The following is a 13,782-nucleotide window of genomic DNA, read 5'->3' on the forward strand; positions in this document are numbered from 1 at the left end:
CGTGTGTGTATATATATATATATATATATATATATATATATCTCTCTCTCTGTATGGGCTATGTTGAAAAAAAATCTGTTTTGCCAAATAATAGTGTCACTTTGAAGCCATATTATCTGTGTTGCATGTTTGTTTGCACTCTAAGTCTTTGTGAGTGCTTGTGTGTTTGTCCAGTGCCAGTCAGGTGCTAGTGAGATATTGTTTCAACTGTATCATACTGTACCCACATGCTGATAGTCACACTGTACACAGGCTCAGCCCTCAACCCACTCCATCTGTTCATTTCTCTCTCTCTTTTTTTGAATGCTTATGAACTCCAGTCTCCATCTAAAAGCCAAATGTAAAGGCTTTCATTTGAACCTCTTAAAGAACAGGAACCCGAGGCCAAGGGGTCGCTCATATCTCCCTGTGAACTCTTTCAGTAACTACTCTGTGTGCCACCTCCTACCCTGCTTTCTATCTCAGTCCTCTCTTCTCTCCAACAGTCCATCCACACTCCTCCTCACATATCTTCCATCGCGCCTGCACAAAGGGATGCCAACGGTGGCCATTCTCCATATCACCCACTCATCCCTACCCAGATCGAAAACAGGCCAGGAATGAATTGATGTGCAGAAAGTGATGGTCTCGCTTCAAGTTGGCACTCCCTTTTTTAAGTTACAGACATCTCACACACCACTGAACCTCTCTGCCACACACATCCCATCATCCTCTCTCTCTCTCTGACGTTTTGGGCATTAGGTTCATCCTATGAAGTGATACAGACAGTTTATACAGTAGCCACATCCATAACTACTGTGCATGCGGTGAAGCCTACGCAATCTCAATGTACAACTATTAAGACAATACACAATGTTCATAGTGACCAACCAACACCCAGCCACATTGCAGGGACTATAACACACCACAGTTGTATTTGTCAAACTTAATGAGAGTTTCAGGTCTAATAACAGCCAACACATGATAACATCACTGCACAACGCACAAAAATGCCAAGCGGACACTGTACTAGATCAGCACCACATCAAACTGAGCACATTCCACAATAAATGCAGCAGGGGTTACGAGAAACCAGCACAAATGTCCCCTTGTGAGTGATCATTCTTAATTTCTTGAATGTACACATGCAAATCATACATACGGTGTGTATGATCACACACACCCAACAGAAGAACCCAATAGCATCAATCCCTTCCAGTGAAGCGAACTCCTCTAAATCAGCAGCTAATAGAGCCCAGCATATTCTCTCTCCATCCCACACACACATACACACGCTCGCACGCGCAGTAACACACACCGGTTTAGCATTCTGTCCATCAGAGCAGCGGTGTATCTGGCTGGAGGCAGACATTGTATTCTGTAGCCGTTAACAGAGACAGAAGCTGCGATTCACACAGACACGCACACACACATGCATATAGCGGTGGAGACGCTCTACGCTGGCTAATGCACGAGCAAGCGCTCACTCTTCCGCACATAGACACACGCACACGTCCGAACGCGCACACACATGCGTGCATTGCAACACATCCCTGCCTGTCGATCCACTCCATCACTCCGGCTCATTCCTTGCACACATGCGGCGCTCTCTCTAGCCCACCATCTCTCCCTCTCTACCAACCGTGAGAAAAACATGAAAACAGCCAGTACCTGTAAATGAACCAGACGCTGCGATTCATAGGGCCTAGCGACGGCCAGGACGACGAGAGGGAGAGAGAGAGATCCTCCTCTCCGCATCCTCCCATCGCCATTTCCCCCCCCTCCTCCTCCTCCTCCTCCACCTCCTCCTCCTACTGCTGCTCCTTTTCCAGCCAGAGAACAGCAAGCGAGAGCCGTGCGAGGGGAGGAGAGGAGGAGAGAGAGACGGAGAGAGTGAGAACGAGGGCCTAGCTCTCCCAACCCTTTCATACTTAAGACGGAGAGAGAGAGCGGGAGAGAGAGAGAGCGATGGTTCACTGTGACTGCGACAGAGGAGGAGGGAGAGTGAGCAAGGCAAGGAGAAAGAAAGGGAGGGAGGGCAAGATAGAGGGACAGAGAGAATGTGTGGTTGGAAGACATGGTTTAGCATGAAAGAGGCGAGAAATGATGTAATTTGATGAAGGGAGAGAGAGAGAGAGAGAGAGAGAGAGAGAGAGAAAGAGAGGGAGAGAAAGAGAGGGGCTTGAGGTGACCGAGTTTGTTTGCTGATTAGCTAATGCATGCATTGAATGTAAAGGACGCTAAGAGGCCATTCACATGAACGAATCGCAGGTGTCTTGAGACACGTTGTTACGGCATTTGAACTGTTTTAACACATCATTGCGGCTCAAAAATGCAACAGTGCTCATGGCGTGAGATGCTTAAAAAAACTGCAAGATGCGTCTTACTGTAACGGTCACAAGCATTCATCTAGTGCCTGCTTACGTAGAAAAAAAAACAGCACATGGCTAATGCGTGCATATGCACACCTGCTGCAGTATATGAGATCAAACCGTTGAGAAGATGCAGTTGAAATGCCAAGCATCAGTTTCACTAGGGCAAGACAACTGTCACACACTCATCTGTCTCTCTTTTACTCCTCCCTCTCATGTACACATCTGCCTCTTCCTCTCTTCTTCAGCAGCCACGAGTTGAACAGAGCAATGTTTCTATCCCTGCCTCCACAAGTCACTGTTTCCCCATTCATAAAACTGGCAGCAGCGTTTGAGAGGTAGAGAGAGACAGAGAACGAAAGAGAGAGAGAGATAGAGCACTCTCTAGTGCTCTTGTTGGGTAGCCTTAGAGCACTACAGCTCTGAACCACCATCCGCCTTTTACATCATCAATATCACCAGCTACTGAATGAACATTTGTTTTTTATTTCTACACACTTGTGAATTTTTCAATGCTGTTGCCTGTGGTCAAACCTTATTGACAATCTTCAGATTCATTGTACACTGACTGACACATAATACAGCAGTCTGAGGGAATGTGATATCTGGATTTTCTGTCATTTCGAAAATGTTGTAAATACAAATACAATAGTCAAGACAGCAGAAGGTGAGTTTACCGACCTTCATGGAGTCATGGAACAAACACTAGGATAAATATTGTTTTAGAATTAGCCATATTAAGATGAATTTGCAGCAACATATCTCTGAGAATGATTAGACACACATGCTAACTTTACTCAATTCAATGGTTAGCTGCTTTTTATTCTGTGCTTTTTTTCCTACTGTTACAACCAAACCCCAACCTATTTTCAGCCTGCAATCCAAAGTTGAGAACAACTGATCTAAACCATCTACAATGAAAGTACACTACTATTCAAAAGTTTGGGGTTGGAAAGATTTTTTACATTTTATTTAAAGAACTCTCTTATGCTTACTAAGGCTGCATTTACTTGATCAAAAATACTGTAAAACAGTAATATTAAATAGAAGTATTACTATTATTTTAATTTTTTTGATTCTAATATTTTAAAAAATGTCATTTATTCCCATGATGGCAAAACCTAATTTTCAGCATCCCTACTCCAGTATTCAGTGTCACATGATCCTTCATAGATCATTCTAATATGCTGATTTGCTTTCTTATTATTATCAATGTTAAAACAGCTATATTTTTGTGGAAGCTGTGATTTATTTGAGACGGAATTTACTTGTAAAATTATAAATGCATTTACTGTCACTTTTCCTTGCTGAATTAATTTCTTTCTTAAAAAATCTTACTGACCACAAACTTTTGAATGATAGTGTTATATTCCTACAGTATACAGTATTTACAGTGTACAGTATTTTTATGGAAAAGCAAAATATACTTTTCAAAAATATCATCTGTAAGCTTTTCTTTGTCCTAGTAATTACCTTGTCTATTGCTTTGAAACCAGTTCTTAAATAACACCTTTGCAAACACAATGTAATTACGTTGGGTTATACTTAGATATACATTTCTATTCAGTTTGAAAGAGATGAAGACCATATTCCTTGGTTAAAAAATAAAAAATTGGTTTAAACAATTTTTTTAAAACTTATCTTCTAATGGACTAATGGCCACAAAACTTGTGGGGTCTTAAAAAATACTGCAATAAACATCTTAGTAATATGACTAAACTTGCGTTCCATAATGAACAAGAGTTACTGTAAAACCTTCAAAAATATAAGGGATACTGTCTAATTAAGATGTTAACTTTTAAATGCATAAAATATTTTGTGCAGCATTAAGTATGACTGATTTATAATTAATAATCGAATAAAAGAATTTAAGTAATTACATAAAGTTAATTAACTGTCAAAAAGTAATTGGCGTGTTAATGAGCTCAATGTTTGTAATGGTCCAAAAGCCTCTGCATGTTAATCAGACTAATAAGCAGACCATGGGTCAGCGACATTAGCCACGCACGCTAAGTGTACTATTGGTAAACAGTTGAGTAATCACTGTCACACAAGCAATAAGTGAGAGAGATTCATATAAATCTCACTAGCCACTGGACAAAGCCAAGCAGATCTGTTTACTCACACGACCGACTGTTAGTGCAGCTATCGGGAGTGTATGTGGGGATTGCTCTTGTCTGTTGTGTATTTTCATCCTCCTCTGAACCTGTTGCTCTGTTCCTGTCTCTGCACCGTGGCAGATGCATACACTTCCACACCCATCTGCTTCCTCTTCTGCCTTCTGTCCATCTGACCTTTGTTCCTTCCTCTTCCTCTGCTTGTCCTCCCACACTTATCACACTCTGCCCTTTGTTTTTTTCTGTCCTCTCTTATTATCATAGTTCTACACTGACACTACCCCTTATTTCTGCAATGACCTTAAGTGGAGGCTGAAAACCACTAATATCATGCTGCCTTTCCTCAAAGGGATAGTTTACCCAAAATGACAGTTTTGTCATCATTTACTTACTCTCATATGAGTTTTTTTTCTGTGGAACACAAAATGTCCAAGCTGTACTTTTCCATGCAAAAAAAGTGACCACGGCTACAAAGCAAGGTTGTCAGTAAATCACAACTTTGAATTTGAATCATGACTGGTTTTCACACAAATGTTATCATATGGCATCAAACGCAGAAAATAGTGCACAAGTTGTGAATACAATGTTTGTTTGTTTTTTACCCTAGACCAGTGGTTCTCAACCTTTTGGACTCTAAACCCCACAGTTGTCCAAAAAAATATTTCAAGAGCCCACACTCCTAGTACAAGCACACAAATGCACCCACCAGACAACGCATGCACAAGGCGGTAGAGAGAGACCCCTCCCCCTACCGCCTCCCTCTCCTCTAACAATGTCTGTAAACAAAGCGGAACCTATGAATGAAGGAGGAGAGTGAGCGAGGGAATCGAAAAAGAGGAAAAGCAGCCACGCATCTCTCAGGAGAAACACAGTCAGGGATGAGAGAACTGAGAAGAGAAAGACATGGACAAGAAGAGGAAGAGAGAGCTAAATCGGAGAGGAAAAAAAAAAGAACTCACATCATCTCTGTCAAAGCCTCTTTCGTTGGATGTCGATGTTGGTCCTCGCTGCCCTCCCCCTCCGTCTCCCTCTGCCTCCTTCGTTCTACGGCATTGCTGGATCCACAATCTACTGCCTTATTCTACCTCTTTCTACAACTCTCGCACTCTTTCTGTCCTCCAGCATGGTAGACTACATCACACCGCTGTTCATTCAGAGCATGTGTGTGATGAAGAGAGTGAGAGAGAGAGGAGGGGAGAAAGAGCAAGAGCGAGCAAAAGAGAGGGAGAATCAGCAGGAAGAGAGGGGGTAAGGAAGTGTGGATATAGTGGCAGAAGGCATATGTGTGCCTGTACAGTACAGTATGTATTTGTACACGTGTTCCCATATCTGTATCGATGCCAGAAAACTTGCTGGCACGTTTTCAGTGTAAGACTGCGCAGCCGTGTTCGTGAGGACTCGTTCGGTGAACTTTTACCTGAAATTGTACTGTACGTCCTTGACCCTATTACGCAGATCACTGGCCTATAAAGAGATCACATGTGCTGGGAAGGGAAAAAGAGAGTGCTGCAGGGTGCTCAGGGACAGGGACGCTGGAATAGTGACACAGTTGAGCTTGCACAGACCGAAGGAAGACAAGGAACAGAGAAGGATGATGCAGAGAGAGGAAGTTGCTATTAAAAATGACTCTGCGAGGGAAGGACAATGATGGAGGTGGTGAAGCGATGCCAGAAAGGACATAGTGATGTGTGGTGTTCTGGAAAAGTGGGGCTGAGATGAGAACAGAAGAGCCGAGAGGTTGGAGAAAGAATAGAGACATCCATCTATCTATCTATCTATCTATCTATCTATCTATCTATAGTGTGATTTGGACAAGAAAATGCAAAATGCATGAGGAAAAAAAAAGTTCACTACTACACTAACATACTTCAAACTTGTATAAAGCCTTAGGTGCCAAAAAGTTCTTTTTTTTTTCTTTGGTCATGTCAATAGTTGCAAGATGCTTCTGTATCCATTTATTCATCCGTGCATTCATCCCTCTCTTTCTCTCTCTTTCTTTCCTTTCCTCTTTAGTGCCCTTCATAGTCTGACCTCCAGATGGAGTCACCACGGGGGTGGGAAGGTGATGGAGAGAATATGAAAGAGTGAGGAATTAAGAGAGAGAGAGAGAGCACTAGGGAGAGTTAGAGCGGGACGAGGGGATGACAAAGCCAAAAATAGAGGGGTGAAAAAAATTATTAGAAACTGAAAACATAGTAAAAAGTATCAATTTGTGTGTTTGTTAGTGTATTTCTACATGTGCATGAATGGGAGCAAGCGAGTGTGACTAGCGAGATTCAGACTATAAATGAAAAATATGATTTATAATGTGTATATTTGTATGTAAATAATTTGCTAGGCTTGTATTGTGTTGTCTTGCAGGCTGCTGGGATTAGATGAGCGTGAGCTCTCTACGTGACTGGGACAGAATGGCATCACATGAAGCAGCTTTATGTTTACTGTGAGGTGCTAATGAAAAGAGCACAGCAGTGTTAATTTACCAGCACACGACTCACAGACACTTAGACAGACTGAGAGAGAGAGCGAGATTACAACATGGCCACCAAAAACAGATATTAACAGTCTTGCGAAAAGTGCTTCATTTCATGGGGCTGTCACTTAAATTCAAAAGGGGTGGGACATTATTTTAAGTCCCACCCTTCTGCCTAAGGCCCAGTTGAGTAGGCTACACCATAGAGGACCTCAATAGCTCCCCACGTTTCCCCAAGCCCCTGACAATGGCCCTGGGTTGACAATACATTTTATGTGAACCATCCTACAAAAGTAGATTACTGATGATTTAGGGGCCATTCACACAGAATGTGTTTTTGCATTTAAAAATGTGAGATGCAGGGCAGTGGAATGAAAAATAAAGGTCTAGAGATACGGTTTTTAAAAGCTGAACTTATTTTAACATGCGCTGTATTGTTAGATGCGACAAAAGACGCGAGTGCTGTGGTCAAACACGTTCACCTAGTGTGTGTTCACAAGAGAAAAACATTCCAATATGGAAAAGCAGCTTACTGAAATGCAAAAAAGGGGGTTTTAATTTTAAATGAATGGCACCTTACCCTATCAAAAAAATAAATGTATAAATAAAAATAAAAAAATACAATAAAAATCCTCTTCTTTACAATCATTTGTTAACTTATTTTCCAGTCTTAGAATAAATCTTAGATATATTAAGAAAAATATTAAGTGTTTATTGGAAAACAACTAAAACAAACAAACAAAAAAGACTGAAAGACTTAATAAAAAGTATAAAATTCATTATGAAATGGATCTTAAAGGGACAGTAACATAAAATGAAATAAACCTTCTGTTATGGAACATAAAAGAAGATATTTAGATTTTTTTTTTTTGTCCATACAATGAAAGTGAAAAGCCACCAAAACCGGTTACCAAAATATCTTCTCTATTTTGTTAAACACAGAAGAATGAAAGTCATATAGTTTGTAACAAAATAAGAGTAAATGATGACAGAATTTTCATTTTTGGTTGAACTGTCCCTTTAAGTGAATTACTGTACAGTACATCTACTACAGGAACAGTTCCCTGGAGCAACCTGGTAGGACTGGGTGGTATATCGAGTTTGTACAATATATAGATATATTTTTTTATAAACGATATAGTATGAGGCAATACCGTTTATATCGATATACTTACAATTTGATAAGAGCGCATCTGAAAAATAGCAGAGGACACAGAGTGAGCTGCTCTGGGGAAAGTGTATAATCCAGTTCACAGGTATATTCTCCATGGAAATATCTCCATTTTGCTGTCAGGAGTGCATGAGCCTTCTGTATGTGATTATCCGCTAAACTTCACAAGACTTCAGTAACGCCGCCACGTGTATGCTCCAAACAGTCCGAGCGCAATAATTCTGATTAAAAATATACATTTTGCTAAAATATTTGTAGTTGGACAATAAATGTGCCATGTGTAGAATTTGAAACCTACAAGCAAGTGTATTTTATGATAGCAGTAACTATAAAGTGACTATTGTAATGGGGTAATCAAAATATACTGCAATTAATATGTGATTTTGTTTTTATTTCTTTTCATTTTTAGTTTAGTGAATTTAACTTCTGCTTTAAAAATAATTATTTTTGTTTTTAGATGTTTTAGATCTTAATAATGTTAGAATGTAATGTGATTTTAGCTCCTTTTTTGCATAATATCTAGCATATAGCCTACATGGTTATAATTTTAAAATATAAAATACTGTATATAAAGTATATACAGTACGACTAAATATAAAGTACTGTATATAAAGTATATATAGTACGACTAAATATAAAGTACTTTATACGACTAAATATAAAGTACTGTAGTTCAATTCAATATCACATTCTTCAGTGTCAGTCTCAGCTATTTAATTCTGAAATTAATTTAACATAACAGTCTCCCATCTGACTTCCAAAACCAGCTTCACAGGCCACAAATATTGAGATGCATAAATCACATGCTGGTATCTCCATCTCCATGCCCATCAGTCTATCACTCACACTCACAGCAGTGCAAGAAAAGGTGCCAAGGCCTCCTCAGGTGAGTCACTGTCAACGGCAGCATTTCAGAAGAACCAACAGAAAACTCTCCACGTGCTGAATGAAACTCAGTCTAACCCACGAGACGGTGAGCGTGATTTCACCAAGTACAACATGTTCCTGGATCAACATCCTTGTTGATCCTGGAACAAGATTCCAATCAATCAATCAATCAGAATTGAGATATAACTTTTCAGGAAATATCTGTTTTAGGCTTACAATCAGGGTTAGGGGCTTCTACACCCTTGTTAATCAGCTATCATTTCCCTCTGATTTTAGGAATAAATTATGGGTAGGGTTAGGTTTAGGGGTAGGGATTGGGTTAAGTCTATATTTTTGAACAATAATGTTGATCCAGGATCATCAAAAGATGTTGATCCAGGGACATGTCTTACTTGGCAAAATCACGGCGACCCCCACGAGACATGCGAGTAGATGATAAAGAACGCAAACCTCTTGACAGTTTCTGACAGTTGTGAGAAAATAATCTGTATGGGAAGAATCTGTATCTTGAAGACCAGCTAGACCAGCATTTTAGACGTATCTTAACTACCTTAACCAGCAAGATTTCCTTTGACCGCAATTTTTGCTGTCAAATTTTTTTGCTTTAATTTTTGTCTTTCATGCTTTAGTGAGTATTTTACACTGGTCCACTAGCTAAATCAGCACCAAACCAGCATAAACAAACTCTAAACTGGTCTTCTTAGCAGAAAGTCCTTCATTACAACATATCAGTAATGCACATCCATAAATTCTAAAAGTGTTCTTACCTGGGCGCGTCAAAGCTGTCGTAGGATCCAACAGTATAATGTCGGAAGAGTCGCTTGGCTCTCTCACTGCGGCTCTCTGAAAGACGCACACACAACCGCATCCACATCATCATGAGGTTGGGTGTGTGAGGGTGCAACTACAGCATGACAAGAAAATACACGTCTGACTTGAAGTTTCCCACTCTGACAGAGCGTGGTGGCCCAAACCACAGTGAGTTTAGCCAGCGTGAAATGGCACAATCGGTCTCTCTCACACTCCAGTAGTGCTGTAAACTATTAATAGTCATCATAGCTGCTCTCTCTCACCAAGTCTGACATCACAACATCACAGAGATGCTGTGGCAGTCCGACTGTCCTACACCTCCATCTGGGACTATCAAAATGACAGCTCCGAGTGTAGTGTGGATGTCTTTGATACTAATAACGTGTGTGTAATGTATGTGTGCGTGTGTGTGAGCAATCTCACCTGAACGAGGCTCCAGGCTGCGGAGAGCCACCTCCTCCACGCAATCAGAGGGGAACCAGCCCGTGCGACCTCGAACCGTCCCCTCCCAGTATCCTCCTTCACCCACACTCAACACTAAGAGAATCAAGAGAGAGAAACAACAGTGTGTGTGTGTGAGCAGTAAACATATGAAGAGTGTGCAGCAACAAAAACACACTATATAGACCAGAAGCGTCATGACCAGACACATTTTTGAGCCAAGTGGATTTTGAACTACCATCTTTCATATTTAGGTTCCACGATTATGGAAGGTAAAAAATTGTTTGTTTAAAATGCTGTGGCAGAAATCAGTCATTATGTCTGCATTTGTTGTGTCCAATCGAGTTCTTCAAGACCTTCCTTCCACTGATTACTTACTTGAAATTGTATGACTTGACATTTTCCAGTTATCATAAAGTTTTTTTTTTCATACATGGTTGTAAACAGGGTTCACATCCTTTTTGATTAATTAATTCTAGAGGTGTGCGATATCGTAGTATTGTGCTACAGCGCACATTCTATCAGTTGCAGTTCTGGCGCATCCATCTTAAACGCTGTGCAATGCAACATAGATTCACATCAAACGTTAACTCAGCGGTAGTGTTACACTCACGGGACACTGCACTTTGCAGTCACAAAAGTATATTATTTGCATGTGCATTAAAGCCTTGCCGGTTAAACATTTCATTTGCGTGCTGTTCTGACATGCGAGAAAATTATTTACGGCAAGAAGTTACACCTGAAGTGTGCGCACACTAAAAAGTCTGTCAAACAGCACCTGATTACTGGACTAAGTTATCTTTCTCTTCTGATTGAGCTAATACTGTCAAAAACACACAAGGTTTACATATAATCACAGTTGGTTATGTCTAAAGTGAAAGTAAACAGTTGAGAGAAAAAACGGTTGTGTGCCTGTATATTAGATGCGTGCGTGACTAATAGTAGTCATTATTTACTCACTCTCATGTTGTCCCAAACCTGTATTACTTTCTGTCTTGAACTGAACACAAAAGAAGACATTTTGAAGAATGTGGGTAACCAAACAGTAGCTGGTCCCCACTGACTTTGATAGTAAAAAAAAAAAATACTGTGGAAGTCACTGGGGACCAACAACTATTTGGTTTTTCACATTTTTCAAAATAACTTTTATGTTCAACAGAAGAAAGAAACTCATTCAGGTTTAAAACAATTTGAGAGTGAGAAAATAATGATAGAATTTTCATTTTTGGGTGAACTATCCCTTTAATGTTAATAAAGCAACAAAACACAATATAATGTGTATCTTTGTTCATATTTTTTAATGACAAAGACAAAATAATGACAAAGATTTTTATTTTTGCCCAATTTGGCCAAAATATCTGGCATTATTTTTAATTTTATATTTTGTTACCTTGTAAGGCTTTGTTTTTTTTTTAAATAAGGAAATATATATAAATATAAAACATAAAATAAGGAAAAGTTTGGCTGTACTGCTCAGACAACTTGCAAAATAGTAACACCAACATGACAAAGAATCGTGAATCGTGATTTTCCTGAAAAAAATTGTGACATGAAATTTTTGCCATATCGCCCACCCCTAATTAATTCCCATGACTTTTGTATGATTGTTCCATGTACAGACCGCTGGGAAGAATGTCAGACACAGTTCTTGAAATTAACAGATTTAAAACATTATACATATTTGTGTACAAATCTTTAAACATAAAATATGGTCTCAGATTTGAATCGAGCTCAATGGTGGACCTGGCTTTCTAAACCAGAGAAATTTATATTGATAAATTCGTTCAAAAGTTTGGGGTCAGTAAAATGTTTTTGAAAGAAGTCTTGTATGCTAACCAAGGCTGCATTTATTGCATCAAAAATACAGTAAAAAAATTTAAATAGCTTTGCTTTGATGAATAGAAAGTTAGAACAGCATTTATTTGAAATAGAAATTATTTCCAACACTATATGTCTTAACTGTTGCTTTTAATCAATTTGATCAATGTGTCTTTGCTGAATTAAAGCATTAATATCTTTAAAAAAAATTACTGACCCCATGCTTTTGAACTGTAGTGTATTTATATTCATATAGAATTTTTCCACAACTTTCAACATTTTACTATATTTCTCAGGCCTGGAAATGACAGTTTCAAAATTCCTTAATATTTCCAGTTTTTCTCATGACCATGGGACCCATGTATAGCCTAAATTGTAAGAAAAAAAAAATATTTTTTTATAATATATTTAATCTAGAGATGGATGTGGGCCCCCTGCACACTTAAATAATTAACCATCAAAACTGTTTTTCTTTTTTCTTTGGTATCATCTTATACCCCTTAGGGCACCAAAAGAGCTAGGACCGCCCCTGGTACCCCTTAAAAACATAGGTGCATGACGCCGCTGATACACACTCACAGCACCATCTGAGGTACACACAAACAAATTTAATCACAAATCGCATGCGAAATCACTATCACTTATGAGTTTACTAATACATGATGAAACATGCATATAAGCAAGCTATGGTGACAGATCTAAACATGGACTCTAGAATTAAACACACACATACACACACTCGCATGCATGTTGACATTGCTCGCAAACAGACATATACTGACATACCAACACATATCACCAGAATACATACACAGACAACGTTTATCCACACCTGTGAAAAACATACAGAAACAAACACACATTTAATGGTATTCTTGCTGACATATACAGTATACACTCACTCTCACACAACACACATCATTGTTCCTGTCCACACAGAGACACACACATCCATTCACCTTTGACTTTGTCTCCCTTGTTGAAGCTGATCTCGCGGTCCCCCTGGGTGGAGTGCGAGCGGGTGGCCACAAACACACGGCCAGGCACGGCACTGTAGAGACGCCGCCGCTGCCCGCTTGCTGTGCCCTGACTACTGATAGAGCCCGCCCTGTACAAAGGCACACAAATCAGACAACAGGGTTGACATTCATTAATTTATGCACATTTATTACCGGCTCTACTCATTCAGGTGTCCGTCTTCACAGGACATGAATATTGATGATGATTTAGGCATAGAGTTCGCTGAATGACAAGTTAACCTTGTCCTTTTTACTCTCTTTCTCACCCTTGTCTTCCTCGTGTTTGCTGGCTCCGATCGTCTCGGTCGCCTGTTCGACCACGAGACGGGGAACGGGTTCGTGCTCCACGGGGACTGCTGGAGCTACGCAAGGTGCCACCATGCTTTAGACCCTGACAGATACACATAAACACGACGAGTAACAATTAAAATTTGAACATAAATATGAAGAGTGTCAAACAGAAGGGTCAAGGTTAGCATGGCCCAGTTAGCCCCTTAACTCCCATGCTAATGGATAGCTTTTATGAATTCAAATTTGAAATGTATAATTTTCACATTTTACATATTTTTGCACATAATTATTATTTATTTAAAAATTATTTAAACAACATTACCATTAAAAAGTCTGGGGTCAGTAAGTTTTTTAATTGTTTTTCAAAGAAAATATGCTCACCAATGCTGCATTCATTTGATACAGT

General features: G+C 39.6%; 1 protein-coding gene across 1 annotated transcript in view; it reads right to left on the minus strand.

Moving 5' to 3' along the window:
• The window catches only part of shank1 (SH3 and multiple ankyrin repeat domains 1), a 69,748-nt gene that overhangs the window by 34,111 nt on the left and 21,855 nt on the right, over window positions 1-13,782 (minus strand). The window contains 4 exon segments of the mRNA XM_016468028.1: window positions 9,765-9,840; window positions 10,231-10,344; window positions 13,026-13,174; window positions 13,352-13,476. Of these exon segments, the coding sequence (XP_016323514.1) occupies window positions 9,765-9,840; window positions 10,231-10,344; window positions 13,026-13,174; window positions 13,352-13,476 (464 nt within the window).

Source organism: Sinocyclocheilus anshuiensis, unplaced genomic scaffold (genome assembly GCF_001515605.1).
Source record: "Sinocyclocheilus anshuiensis isolate Anshui unplaced genomic scaffold, SAMN03320099.WGS_v1.1 scaffold893, whole genome shotgun sequence".
NCBI lineage: Eukaryota > Metazoa > Chordata > Actinopteri > Cypriniformes > Cyprinidae > Sinocyclocheilus > Sinocyclocheilus anshuiensis.